The 14,311-nt window shown below is 52.1% G+C and overlaps 1 protein-coding gene across 1 annotated transcript; it reads left to right on the top strand.

Moving 5' to 3' along the window:
- The first annotated feature begins 4,736 nt into the window (after nt 1–4,736).
- Nucleotides 4,737–13,839, top strand: LOC119472776. The gene is made up of 4 exons (XM_037742251.1): nt 4,737–4,769; nt 5,381–5,526; nt 8,551–8,837; nt 13,271–13,839. Exons 1-4 carry the CDS (start codon nt 4,737–4,739, stop codon nt 13,681–13,683), a joined length of 879 nt encoding a protein of 292 aa, XP_037598179.1. The 3' UTR covers nt 13,684–13,839.
- Nucleotides 13,840–14,311: the final 472 nt, after the last annotated feature.

The following is a 14,311-nucleotide window of genomic DNA, read 5'->3' on the forward strand; positions in this document are numbered from 1 at the left end:
TCGTGGTAATGGATGCACAGCTCTGTGAATACGCTAAAAGCCACCGGGTGGAATGCATTCAATAGGTGCAGTGTGCGGTATGTAACTTAGATCTCAATAAAGCCCAAAGGGTGGGGAGATCCTTTCTGTGTCGGCTACTCTAATAGAAGCCTGTGATCTGTCTGGTCTGAACTGGGCTCTTCTGTGAGAGTCACAGAGTTATTAGGATCCCCAAAGCCTCCCTGATGTCCGTCATCCCATAACATGGGGTGGGAACTCTGCCAGCCAGGCTCCCAGGGCCGCAGCCATTGCTACATCCATGGGGCTCTGGCAGGAAAGCAGAGTCGTAGCCTCTGCCAAATGAGGTTAATGAGAATCTGCTGCAGGCTCCAGGGGTTTTGAGGCTTAATTAATACTTGGCAAGGCCCTTGGTAATTGTGAAATCAAAGGTTTTGTAAATGTGTGCAACGCTGGCCTTATTAGCACCAGCAAATTACGCAGGAGAAAGACACCAGTCTTCTTATCTCACTTAGCTGCCTAGTGGGGCTGGTCCCAGGGAGTCCAGGCCAGGCTGCCACTTGTCTTGCTTTCCAGGCCACTCCTAGGGTTGGGAGCTCCAGGGCAGCCACCCTGAGTGGCAGGCGTGTCCAGACTCTCAGTGGACAGCTAGCAGAAGACCTCCACTTTGGGGATTTGGAGAGGCAGCAAGGCAGACCCCCTGCAGGAGTCTTGGTGATCCTCCCTCCAAGCCTAAAGAAGGACTCCCAGTGAGGGTGCCTGTCACCTTCCCAGATGGCTGCTCCTTCCTGTGTTAGATGTGCCTCTTTGGACTAAGCACGACCAGGCTCTCTGGAGCCCTTCTGGGAGGATTAGCACTGCCCTGTAGCCCAGGGCAGCCTGGTGTGGGAGCCATTCCATCTTGCCTCAGCTCTGGTCTTTCCTGCCTGCTGCCTACTTTCCACTTGGTCAAGAACCATCCCCCTCCAACACCTCCTACAGAAGGGTCCTGTTCTCCCCAGGCCACAGGGCACAGACCCTCTCCTTTGTTCTGACACCACAAGCAGAGATGGAACCTCAGACTGTTACCGGGAAGGAATCCCAATCCAGACCCCAAGAGATGGTTCTTGGATCTCGCACAAGAAAGAATTCAAGGCAGGTCTATAGAGTAAAGTGAAAGCAAGTGTTTAAGAAAGCAAATAATGGTCTGGTGTGGTGGCTCACGCCTGTAATCTTAGCACTTTGAGAAGCCAAGGCTGGTGGAACACCTGAGGTCAGGAGTTCGAGATCACCCTGACCAATATGGCAAAACCTCATCTCTACTAAAAATACAATAATTAGCCAAGCATGGGGGTACATGCCTGTAATCCCAGCTCCTCAGGAGGCTGAGGCACGAGAATTACTTGTAGGAGGCAGAGGTTGCAGTGAGCCAAGATCACACCCCTGCCCTCCATCCAAAAAAAATAAATAAATAAAGTCGAGTAATAAAGTAATGGCTACTCCATAGACACAGTAGCCCTGAGGGCTGCTGGTTGCCCATTTTTATGGTTATTTTTTGATGATATGCTAAACAAGGGGTGGATTATTCATGCCTTCCCTTTTTAGACCATATAGGGTAACTTCCTGATGTTGCCGTGGCATTTGTAAGCTGTTATGGCACTGTTGGGAATGTAGCAGTGAGGACAACCAGAGGCCACTCTCATTGCCATCTTGGTTTTGGCCAACTTCTTTACTGCAATCTGTTTTATCAGCAAGGTCCTTATGACCTGTATCTTGTGCTGACCCCCTATCTCACCCTATGACTTAGAATGCCTAACCATCTGGGAATTTAGCCCAGTAGGCCCCAGCCTCATTTTACCCAGCCCCTACTCAAGATGGAGTTGCTCTGGTTCAAACGCCTCTGACAAGACCACATAATTCTGTAAGCCAAGAGCCTCTCACACCAACACAGGGGCCCCGGTTGATGGCAAGAGTGTCTAGATTCCATGTGGAACCCTCCTCACGCTAACAAAGCCTCGCTGTCCTTGGATACTGACCACAAACCCATTTGTAACCCCCAGGGTGGTTCTCTGGCCAGGGGAGTAGAAACTAGAAGGAGACATGGGACAGGAGCCAGCATCTGTGGCCCCAGGCACCCCCTACTCTGGGGCTAATAACCTTGGGGATCCTTTAATTTAGGAACCCTGGAGGCCCATGAACTTGAGGATGTGCAGCCCAAGGGATGTGTGGCTTGGGGTGTTCTCAACACTGGGGACCCATAGTCCCCAGCCCCTGCTGACCCTGGGGACCTGTGACCCCCGGCCAGTTTCTGGTATGTTGGCTTTTCTAATCAACCCCCTTTGATGGGTACCAGTTGTGTGCACTGCTGCTGAGACACAGTGCAGCCTCCCCCATGTCGGATCCTGTTTCTGGGGACTAGTCCCAGTTGTCCCCATTTCCCCTAGGTATGCTGCATCTTAATGGATGTAACTTGTCACTTCTGCCAGGAGGCTCCGAGGATCATGAACATCATCCTCCACGTCAGCTGTCCCTCCTTCCCTCTCCCCCTACTGGCTTCCTGTCTTCCTCAAACATAGCCAGCCATTATTTCTCTCTTCCCTTATCCAGGGCCTGCCAAACCAGATGGGGCTGAGCCCATAGCCTGCTGGCTTCCTGCTGGAGCCATCCCTCCATAGGTCTCTCCCCCAGCCCTCTGGGGGAAGCAGTGTAGTGTCATGGTTACACCAACAGGCACAAGAGACAGGTTCCTAGGTTCAATCTGTCTCTGCCTCTTACCTGCTGCGTGACCCTGGGCAAGTTGCCTAACCTCTCTGTGTGCCATCTGTACAATAAGGACAATCCCAATACTACTGCACATTGTTATTGAGAGGATTAAATGGGACCATTTATGGAAAATGCTTAGCATTGGGCTGGCGTGCAGTAAGTAGCCAAGGAAGGTCAGCTGACAACAGTGCTGAACCGCCTGCCTCTGGATCTCCCAGAACACCCACCATCCATATCTAAGAATCTGTCCTAAGAGGGTAGCCAGGAATCTTACACAAGCCCAGGTGACCCCTGTCCACAACCTGCCCCCAGTCCTGCTGCCAGCCCCTTGCCCCTACAGAGGAAATGTGGCCCACAATGGAAGGATGCTGAAACTCTCTCCCCAAAACTTTATGGGATGTGCCTGGCAAGTGCCCCCCACCCAGCCCTGCTAACAGCCTCACCCATGCCCATGCCCCGCCCAACTGCCTACCAGGGCCCAAGGGAGGGCTGTGAGGCTGCTTAATGAGAGGGTGCAGGTCCTGCCTAAGCAGAAGATCCCAGGGGCAGCTTGGAGAAGGCCAGCCCTCTTCTATTTATAGTTCAACTCCTCTGCCATTATGGTCCATCTGTCATTTGGGAGGTCTCTTATTATGTTTTCTCTATGTTCTCATCATGTTGATCGGTGGGAAAACAAATGAAAGGGAAAATCATGGGTGCTGTGGTTAGGAAAAACTACTGAGGAGAAGAGTGGGCGTTGTGTGTACTCTGCCTTGATGGCATGTCTGGGGTGTCTCAGGGCATCAGAACCAGAAACAGCTTTTCCTGGGCATATTATAAGGGTATCATGGGGCAGTACACTCATTGCTATAGGAATAGCCTGAAGCTTGAATCCTGGCTCTGCCATTGGCTCTCTGGGTGCCCTTGAGCAGTTCATACCTCTCCAGACCTCAGCCACCTTGCCTTTAAAGTGAGAATAATGGGGCTGGATGGGGTGACTCATGCCTGTAATCCCAGGACTTTGGGAGACCGAGGTGTGTGGATCACTTGAGACCAGGAGTTTGTGGCCAGGCTAAGCAACACAGCAAAACTCCATCTCTACCAAAACGAAAAACAAAACAATAACAAAAAATTAGGCAGGGGTAGTGGTGCATGCCTATAGTCCCAGCTACTCAGGAGGCTGAGGTGGGAGGATCACTTGAACCCAGGAGTTGGAGGCTGCAGTGAGCTATGGTCACATTGCTGCACTCCAGCCTGGATGATAGAGCAAGACTCATATCAAAATGAATAAAGAATAAAATGAAATGAGAAGAATGGGCTGGCTCAGCTTCCTGGTGGGCTGAGATGCAGAGTCCCATGGTGATGACAAATGATAGCTGAGCAGCAGGAGTGGGAGAGTCTGAGGCCAAGTCTGGCCTGCCCTTTGCACCCAAGCCCCATCCTCATGCCTCTTGGGGCCCAGGGAACAGCTGCCCCTCCCTCCATTTCTGTTCAGCAGTGACCACTGGTCTGGGAGGCAGGAGAGCCCAGAATGACAAGACCAAGAGGAGAAAAGCAATGGTGTCTGAAATGGGGTACCCTGCAGCCTCCCATGGAGGCCGCCCTGAAGCCAGTAGCGGGAGACGTAGGGAGGGACAGCTGACGTGGGTCAATGTGGTCACCGTGGGTCACCAAGATGCATGCCTAGATCTTCTTGCACATTTTAGGAGGGTGGCCTGACATTTTAAACTGGGAGGAACAAAGGGCTCCGTGTCTTTGTGGCCTGTGGTCTGTGCACATGGCAAGGCTGTGGCGGGTGGGACTCGTGGGCCTAGCTCTTGGCTCTCATCTGACCCCCTGTAGGCCAGCCTGCCTGCAGGGTGCCCATTCTTCACCCCAGAGATCTGGCTTGACTCCCCTCAAGCCGGGTGGGCAGGGTGGAGCAGACACTAGGGGCAGGCAGGTAGCCAAGGTCATGCCCAGAATCCATAGCTAGGTCAAGGTCACTCAGCCCTGGTCAATACTCAGGTCCTCAGGCCATGGGGATGGAAGCATCTTTGGAGATAGGCAAGGTGGGGTGGGGGTGCAGAGAGGGAAAGGCTGAGGAGGGTAGGTGGGAGGAATGGGTGGGTGCAGGTGCACTGTGGTTATACTGGACACCTGGGTTCAAGCCCCAGTCTGGTCAGTGTCCAGGTATGGTATAACCTTGGGCAGGATGCTTAACCTCTGTTTCTCTATCTGTTCATCTGTAAAATGGGGATAATAATGGTCACTTGTGCCAAGGATCATTGAGAGGGGTAAGTGAGTTACATGTGAAATACTTAACTCCACGTTTGCCATGTTGCCCAGGCTGGCCTCAAACTCCTAGGCTCAAGCGATCCACATGCATCAGCCTCTCAAAGTCCTGGGATTATAGGTATGAACCCCAGAACCATGCCTGGCACCTCCCAGCCCCTTGTAGCCCAGCCTTAGCTGGCCCCTCTCTGTGCTTCAGTGAGTAGATGAAGGACAGTCAGTCACCTGCAACCCCACCGCAAAGGACAGGGAAGGGAGTCTGAAACTGGCAGTAAGACAGTGCAGGCTGCCAGCTGCTGTGGCTCTGCCTGGTTAGGTGGTGGGCACTTGTAGGATTCAAGCCCCCCTCACCTTCTACTGACATCTCTGCCCCCTTTCATCTGCTCAGGAAGGAGCTCTGGCCAAGTTCTTAGCCTTCCCCATGACCTTGCCCTCAGGGTCCTTGTCGTTGTGCACCGTGTCTGGTGCCCTGCTGTGTTGGTTGGGACCCCCAGCAACCCTCTGGCACTTTGGCTATTTCTCTGAATGTCCCTGGTGAGTGGGTACCTGGACACCCACAGAGCCACACACAGTGTCCTCCACACAGCTCTTGGCATCTGTGTTTGTCTACAGACTTAGGACTGCCCCTGCTCCGAGCAGAGTTGGATTCCAGTCCTGGCAGCATCACTGCCCAGAGGACTGGGGCTTCCAACCAGTAACTGGGCTTCTCTGAGGCCCCTCCTCACTGACTGTGTGGGGATGATAATTCCTACCTCAAGGGTCATTTGAGGATTATTCGGGAGAACAAGTGGGGAGACCCAGCATGGAGTCTGGTGCGCAGTAGGTGCTCAGCTCCTCCCACAGGCCTCAGTGACTCACTGGGGCATCAATGGGCCCTGAAACTAGTTTATAGCATGGGCTGCCAGTTTCACTTCCTTAATTTTGCACCAGTTCACCCCCGCTTTGCCAACTCCATCACCTCTGTCCTAGTTCAGGCCTCTCCAGGCTGTCCTGGCGTCTCCACCCCATGCTCCATACTTACAGCTGGTTGTTGACAGGAAAGCCTTTCCCTAGAAGGGAGACAAAGGTTGCTTCTTCTCAATGGGGCGGGTGGAATTTAGGTTTTGTTTTGTTTTGTTTTGAGGCAGAGTCTTGCTCTGCCACCCAGGCTGGAGTGCAGTGGTGCAATTTTGGGTCACTGCAACCTCTGCCTCCTGGGTTTAAGCAACTTTCTGCCTCAGCCTCCCAAGTAGCTGGAATTATAGGCGCCCGCCACCATATCCGGCTAATTTTTGTATTTTTGGTAGAGATGAGGTTTCACCTTCTTGGGCAGGCTGGTCTTGAACTTCTGACCTCATGATTCATCCACCTCAGCCTCCCACAGTGCTAGGATTACAGGCGTGAACCACCATGCCCTGCCTGGAATTTAGGTTTTAACTCCCTTTGTAAGACCTACCCCAACATTCAGAGTTCAAGTCAAGCCGGGTATCCCAATAGGAAATAACTGGGACTCTCTCCCAAGAACTGGGGTTTGTAAGTCCTGAGGACACGAGTCATAGGTTAGCAGCCTCCCCTCGCCTCAGTCTCTAGAACAGTACTGGAGATAGAGATGCTCAGTAATAGCTCTGCCTCGCCCTGTCTTTCCCAGGCACTTCACCAGCCTCTTCAGTTGCCAACAGTAGGCTCTATTAACAGGGGATGTTTCACATTAGCGCTAATGAGGGGTTGATGCCCAGAGCGGGGTTCCCCAGATGCTGGGACATGGACTCCTCTCAGATTATTTGATGATTGAGGGGCAGTTGCCCCAGAAACAAATAATCTCCTTAGATAACTGTCTTAGAAGTGATTGCTCTTGGGGACAGAAGGAGGATACTGGTAGAGGGAGAGACTTCTTTTCTCTCTGCAGATGTTTGAGACCTCTGGATTCTGAGATGTGTGATCAATTACCCCATTGAAAGTTTTAGCACTGAAAATCTTGCATCCCAGGAAACCCCTCAGATCCAGGCAAAGCAAGACGATTGGGCTACCCTATGAGGAGTTGCCTGGGTGGTTCTAGTGTGGGGACCCAGCTGCCCATGCGGAGGCAGAAGGAGCAGGGGACTAGATAATAGAACGGGCTGCTTTTGGCTGGGAGGGGTTGGCGGCAGCAACTCGGGGCTATCACAACAGTAGCTAAAGGCAAGCCATTTCTGGGGCTTTGACTTTGAAAAGTCCTGACATCTGCCTATAAGCCCTGTCAGGACTGATCTGTCTGCCCCAGACAGAGAGAATCCCTTCTGGAAGCCAGAAGGGGGCCTTGGGGTGGTGGCTGGAGAGGCTGAGCATGCTGATCCCAGCAGCCACCTCAGAGTTGCAGGCAGCGGAGGCAGCGTGGTGGCTGGAGAAATGGCAGATGTGTCTGACACTCAGGTAAGGCCCCCAGAATGTCCCAGACACTGCTGGGGGGTTCGCCTGCATGGGGTGCTAAACACAGCCTGGCCCTAGTGGGGACTGCTGCCTCTGGAATTGGGCACAGAGGTTAAAGCAGAACATTCAAACTGTTTTCAAAAATTTGGAGAAATAGATTTTTTTTTAGTGAAGAAAAAATTTACTCCACTTACTAAGAAGAGTCCTCAAGGGAGAAGAACGTTGTCTCCAAGGCACCAAGTTCCTCAAAAGGAAAATTCAGGAGAGGCTCTTCCCTCTAAGCCCTGTTGTAATGTGAAGCTCATAATTTACATATTATCATAGACATACCAAAGAAAGGGAACACTATGACTGATATAAGACTTAGCGGCAACTGGCCGGGCACAGTGGGTCACGCTTGCAATCCCAGTACTTTGGGAGGCCGAGGTGGGTGGATCACCCGAGGTCAGGAGTTCAAGACCAGCTTGGCCAACATGGTGAAAGCCTGTCTAATAAAAATACAAAAATTAGCCAGGTGTGCTGGTGGGTGCCTGTAATCCCAGCTACTCAGGAGGCTGAGGCAGGGAATTGCTTAAATCTGGGATGTGGAGGTTGCAGTGAGCCGAGTCTGTTCCATTGCACTCCAACCTGGGCAACAGAGCGAGACTCCATTAAAAAAAAAAAAAGACTTAGTAGCAATCAAGGAGAGAATATCTGGGCATTTCTGAGTCTTAAATTTGGGGAAAAGTCCCTCTAAGCCTTAGTGTCTCCTTATGCAAGTTAGGATTGATTTGTCATAAATCATATGTGTATAAAAGAAAAGTGTCTGACACACCTCACTGCTATGTGAGGGCACCTGGGGGCTCATTCTGGCTGCTGAGAGAAAGGCTGGCAGAGGTGCCAGTGGGGCAGTGGGGCGGCTCTTCCCACCTCTGACGACAGGGTTCCCATTGTTTTAGCCCTGGTTTTGTGGGGACCTGACTTTGCCAGGTGTGACCCTGCAGGGCAGGGACTAGCTGTGCCTTGTCCACTTGTACAGTGCCTGTGCCCGGGCCTGGCATGAATAGATGTCCTATGAATGCTTCTAGAATCTTACTGAATGATTCCTACAGCCCTGTGCAGTGAAATACTTAAGTGACAGGCATCCACAATTCTGTCGGTAACGGCTTTCTTCCTGGCCACCTTACAGTGAAGCCTGTGGAAGAAGACACGTGCCACTCTGGGCCCTGGACCCCTCATCCAGCCAGCTCCATGGATCCCAAGGCTGTCTCGATCTATCCAGAGCCCCAAAGCCACCTGCGGGCAAGCATGCCTGTTTCTCCCTCCCCTTTGCTCATCCTGGTGGAGCACTCATTGGCCAGTCAGCGTCCTTGGTGCTGGGAACACAGCAAGTCCACGAGACAGGCAAGGACCCTGCTTGGAACGCTGCCTATTGAGGTGCACAGAGAGAGAAGTTGGTCTTTGCTTCTCAGAGAGAGAAGGTGAGGGGACTCAATTGCAAGTTACCCAGGGACATGAATATTCACTTCCGGGATCTTCTGCTGTCCATTCCCACTTCCATTGGTCCAGTCTTCCACATTTGATTTGGGTGTCTGTCCTTCCCCCATGCAGCTCAGGGACTTCTCCCCCCTCCCAGCTGCAGAGACAGGCCTTGATAGACTGACACTTATCAGAATGTTCCAGCCACCTGGCCACTGTGGTTGACTAAGGGACGGGCGCCAGACCTAATTGGGACCAAACAGACTCACAGGACTTTTGATGGGCCCCTGGGAAGATGCTTTCTTATTTATTTATTTAGAGACAGAATCTCACTCTGTTGCCCAGGCTGCAGTGCAGTGGCACGATCTCGGCTCACTGCAATCTCCGCTTCCCAGGTTCAAGCAATTCTCCTGCCTCAGCCTCCCGAGTATCTGGGATTATAGGAGCCCGCCACCACGCCCAGCTAATTTGTGTATGTTTAGTAGAGAAGGGTTTTTGCCATGTTAGCCAGGCTGGTCTCAAACTCCTGACCTTAAGCGATGCACCAGCCTCAGCCTCTCAAAGTGCTGGGATTACAGGTGTGAGTCATCAGACCCAGCAAGGGAAGATGCTTTCTTGATCATTTGTAGAAACCACCTGGAAAAGGAACTCCTGGCTCTACTGGGCAGTCAGAGGGTGAACCAGGGTTTGGAGCACCTTTGACCACTTTGCTGTGTTGGGCACGGCAGGCCTGGGGATAAAGCCCATAGCCCAAGGCAGGCAGGTGAAAAGAATTTTAGAGCAGCATCAACAGTGCCCTGCCTGAACCTCAGCTGGGGCTTCAAGACTCTTTGGTTCTATGGGATACCCCATTTCCTTTAACTTGTGTTATTTTGGGTCGAGTGTTCTGAAAGCTGCAACTGAGAAGATGCTAGCTGATCTCACTAAAGAGGAATTTCCTTTCAGGTCACAGGGTCAGGACTGAGGCAACCTGGGCTTGGGAGAAGGAGGACCAGGCAGTTGATTGGTGACCCCCATTCAGGAACCAATATCCTTGTGCCCAGGGGCTGTGGGAAGGGGGATCTCAATGCAGGCAGAGGAGCAGCAGGTCCGGAGCAGAGAGGGACAATCATGTCCAGGGCCTTTGCTCCCAGTGCAGCTGGAGGCTCCCTTCATAGAATTCCACCTGCCTGGTAAATGCAGAATGCAGTCCACTTAAAGAAATCAGAGCAGCTGCCACGTCAAAGCAGAAAAGATGTGTGGAGGTGGGCGGAGAGGAGGTGGGTAATTATGCAGGAAAAATAGTTTTTTTGATACTCTTCTGGAAATATGCGTGGAACAGAGGGAACAGCGGGAGAGATGACAGGCAAGGAGAAAATGTATGAATCGAAGGCATGCATGGTGTCTCTCCAAAGGTAGACAGAGGCAATGCTGCTTTAACCACAGCATCCTTTTGTGGGGAGCACCTGGGACTCCATGAGACACTTCTGCAGGTACTCAATGTGGAACTTTATCCATGGGTCCACTACAGGATTTGCTGGGAATGATTGAGCCTTTCTTCACTCTGCAATCCTAGCACTTAAGGAGACAGAGGTGGGAGGATCACTTGAGGCCAGGAATTCAATACTAGTCTAAGCAAAAAAGTGAGATCCGGTCTTTAGAAAAAAAAAAAAATTAAATTAGAAGAAAATGAGTGGGAGGGGGGTGAGGGATAAAAGACTACACATTGGGTACAGTGTACACTGCTTGGGTGATGGGTGCATCAAAATCTCAGAAATCACCACTAAAGAACTTATCCTGTAACCAACACCATTGGTTCCCCAAAAACCTATGGACATTTTAGAAGAAAATAGCCAGGTGTGGTGGCATGCGTCTGTGGTCCCAGCTACTCCGGAGGCTGAGGTGGGAGGATCGCTTAAGCCCAGGAGTTCAAGGCTACAGTGAGCAATGTATCACAGAGCAGGACTCTGTTGAGAGAGAGACAACACAGAGAGAGAGAGAGCACGCCAGGATCTCCCCATGCCACCTCTATGCCCCCTTAGGAATCTGTGCACAGAACCCATGTACTCTGCATGCCCAAGTAGCAGAGAGGCACCCCAAACTCTGAGAAGCAGCTCCGAGGTTGTGAACATTGAATGCAGATAATTATCCAGCTGTGAGGAAGCTGAACATTTCTTAGGGCTATTTCTGCATAATTATAAATATTTGAGAATATTAAACTCCCAGGTTACATATTGAGGGTATTGTTTGAGTAGCAGTTGGCTGCAGAGCTGGAAACAAACATCTTTTCATTCCTCCCTCCTGGTGTACTCAGGATATGTTATGGGATTCAAAAGAAAAAGCCGCAGTTGAGAAAAAAAAAAGCACCAACAACCTGGAAGCAAAGTCAGTTGCTAATATTTCTAAATAGTTTTAAATCAAAGAGGAGGAATGTGACCACTTTAGTTAATTGTGCTGGGTTTGTGATGCATTTTCTTTATGGTTTAGGAAAGCAATTACCACGAAACAACCTACTTGTGCCTCCGACGTGATAAAATGTTTCCTCTAATAGGGCCGACATGCCCAGCAGTAGGCCTTTACAAGCACTCAGCGCTTCAGGAAGCATTTTCACATGTGGGGCTCCTTGGGGTGCAGTAAGAGCCCATGACTCACTCCCTAGGGACTAGTCATGGTGCAGGAGGTTTTGTTTTTTTTTTTGAGATGGATTTTTGCTCTTGCCGAACAGGCTGGAGTACAAAAGTGTGATCTCGGCTCACTGCAACCTCCACCTCCCGAGTTCAAGCGATTCTCCTGCCTCAGCCTCCTGCGTAGCTGGGATTACAGGTGCCCACAACCATGCCTGGCTAATTTTTGTATTTTTAGTAGAGACGGAGGATTTTGCCATGTTAGCCAGGCTGGTCTCGAACTCCTGACCTCAGGTGATCCACCTGCCTCTGCCTCCCAAAGTTCTGGGATTAAGGCATGAGCCACTACACCACGGGGTTCTTAATAGAGTTGGGTCTTTCCAAGCAGAAGCTGGTGTCTGGTCTGTGAGTGGAGGCTCTGCTGCCCTGGTTCTGTCCAGAGTCCCATGTGGTGAGCCCAGGGTCCTGTCCAGATTCCCACCCTCCCACTCTTGGTCACCCCATCTTGTCCTCCCACCCACTGAAGTCTCATATCTTCTCACCCACTCCCCATGTGCTGTCCTCTATACCCTGGAAAGCAGGGACCATCTGTTACAGACACAGCCTCTCCTTTCATCTCCTGCTTTGCAGGTGTTCCCTGCTGGCCACAGCTTCCTCACATTTCCTGGGAGTTGTCCCTTCTCCAGACCCCTCAATATCCCTTGAAACCATTGCTCAATGGGTACCTTTGAACAATTCCAGCCCCCTCTCACCCACTCCCTGCTGCCCCAGTTTTTGAGGCTCCTGTTTGCTGTTCTCTCTTCCCAGCCCTTGCTCTGGGGCTTGGCTCACCTTTTCTCTCCCCACCTTTTTCCCAGACTGGAGTGCAATGGTGCAATCTTGGCTCACTGCAACCTCTGCCTCCCAGGCTTGAACCATCCTCCTGCCTCAGCTTCCCAAGTAGGTGGGACCACAGGTGTGCACCATGTCGCTTCATGACTGGCTCATTTTTTGTAGAGACGGAGTCTCACTATGTTGCCCAGGCTAGTTTTGAACTCCTGGGCTCCAGCCACCTGCCAGCTTCAGCCTCTGAAAGTGTTGGGATTACAGGCGTGAGCCACTGTACCCAGTCTTCCCTGCCCCGCCTCCCCGCCATTTTTTTTTTTAAGAGACAGAGTCTCACTCTGTGACTCAGGCTGGGGCGCAGTGGCATGATCATGGCTTACTGCAGCCTTGAACTCCTGGCCTCCAGCAATCCTCCCACCTTAGCCCCCCAAAGCACTGGGATTACAGGCAGACACCCAGCCCCTTTCTCAACTCAAGGACCTGCCTTCATCTTGGGTAACTGTGACGGGTAAGAACAACCCATGTCACTGTCCAGGTCACCAGCTTCCTTGGTCCCTCTCCATTCCCTGCCACATCCAAGCTGCCATGTCCAGCCCTGTACGGTCTTGGCCTTTAGGATGACACCTCTGCACACCAAGCACCCTGTGTCTCCCTCATCTTTGGCCACCACAAGAGGCCTCTGGTCTGCAGCCCCAAGGATTTTTTTGTCCCTTCATTTCTGGCTGGACCCTGTGGCCATCCCATTGCCTCCCTATCAGGCTCCTGAACCCCATGGTCTACATCCATCCATCGCCCCTGATGCTGCCGTCTAAGGGCTCTGCCTGGTAAGGATCTGCTGCCTGGTGACCCCACCAACCCATCCTGGTGGGAACCCCCGCCCTACAGTCTCTGGCTCCCCAACTCCCAGCCCTAGCCTCCATCTCCAGTTCCTAGGTCACAGTGAGACGCCAGTGTAGACGAGTAAATGTGCAAAACCAGAACTTCATTTCCCACCCCTCTCCCCCCAGATGCTGGCAGCTGGCAGGGGGCGTCCTCCCATACCCTCCAGAGAGCGGCCCCGTTTGGCTCTGCAGGTTTGCGGTGGGCAGTGAAAGTATCTGCTGACAAATCACCCAAGGTCGGTTTGGAAGCCCAGAGTCCCATACAAACGTGGGACGAAAAAAGACCTGTCACGAAGGCTGCGCTACGTGTCCAGCTGCCCGCCCCGAGCGCCGCTCCAGTTCACTGTCCTTTGGTAGGGGAGAGGGAGGAGGCTCGGGAACCAAGAAGACGAATCCAGGTGGACTACTCGGATACGAAGTTCTCCCGCCCGGACGCCACGGGCCGCCGCGTCGAGGGAGCGCGGGCCCCGGGCGCCCCCTGGAGGTTGTACCGGCCTCGGCCGCGCAGCGCAGACCGAGGAGGGCGCTGGTGTTACTAAGAACGCCAGCTGGTCAACTGAAAACACACCTTCCAAAAAAACCCTCAAAGGGCAGGGACAGAAGCATTTGAAATGAAACACCAGGGCCAGGCGCGGTGGCTCACTCCTGTAATCCCAGCACTTTGGGAGGTCGAGGTGGGTGGATCACCTGAGGTCAGGAGTTTCAGACCAGCCTGGAAACATGGTGAAAGCCCATCTGTACTAAAAATACGAAAATTAGCTGGGCATGGTGGTGGGCGTCTGTAATCCCAGCTACTCAGGAGACTGAGGCAGAAGAATCGCTTGAACCCAAGAGACAGAGGTTGCAGTGAGCTGAGATGTCGCCATTGCACTCCAGCCTGGGTGACAAGAGCAAAACTGTCTCAAAAAAAAAAGGAAAAGAAAAAAGAAAAAGAAACGAAAGTGTTTAATAAAACGTCAAGCTGATATTGACATGGACAGGATCTGTTGCAAGCCCTGGCACATGACAGACAGCTCCTTAAATCTCATAAACAATGCTACTAGAGAGGGGCAGATTATTCCTATTCTACAGATGAGTGAACTGAGGCACAGAGAGGCTAAGTGACCAGGTCAAGGCCACACAGTAAGTAGCAGGGCCAGAAGCCCAGCCAACGGCCTGACACCAAGT

The sequence above is a fragment of the Cebus imitator genome, unplaced genomic scaffold, assembly GCF_001604975.1.
Source record: "Cebus imitator isolate Cc_AM_T3 unplaced genomic scaffold, Cebus_imitator-1.0 Scaffold118, whole genome shotgun sequence".
NCBI lineage: Eukaryota > Metazoa > Chordata > Mammalia > Primates > Cebidae > Cebus > Cebus imitator.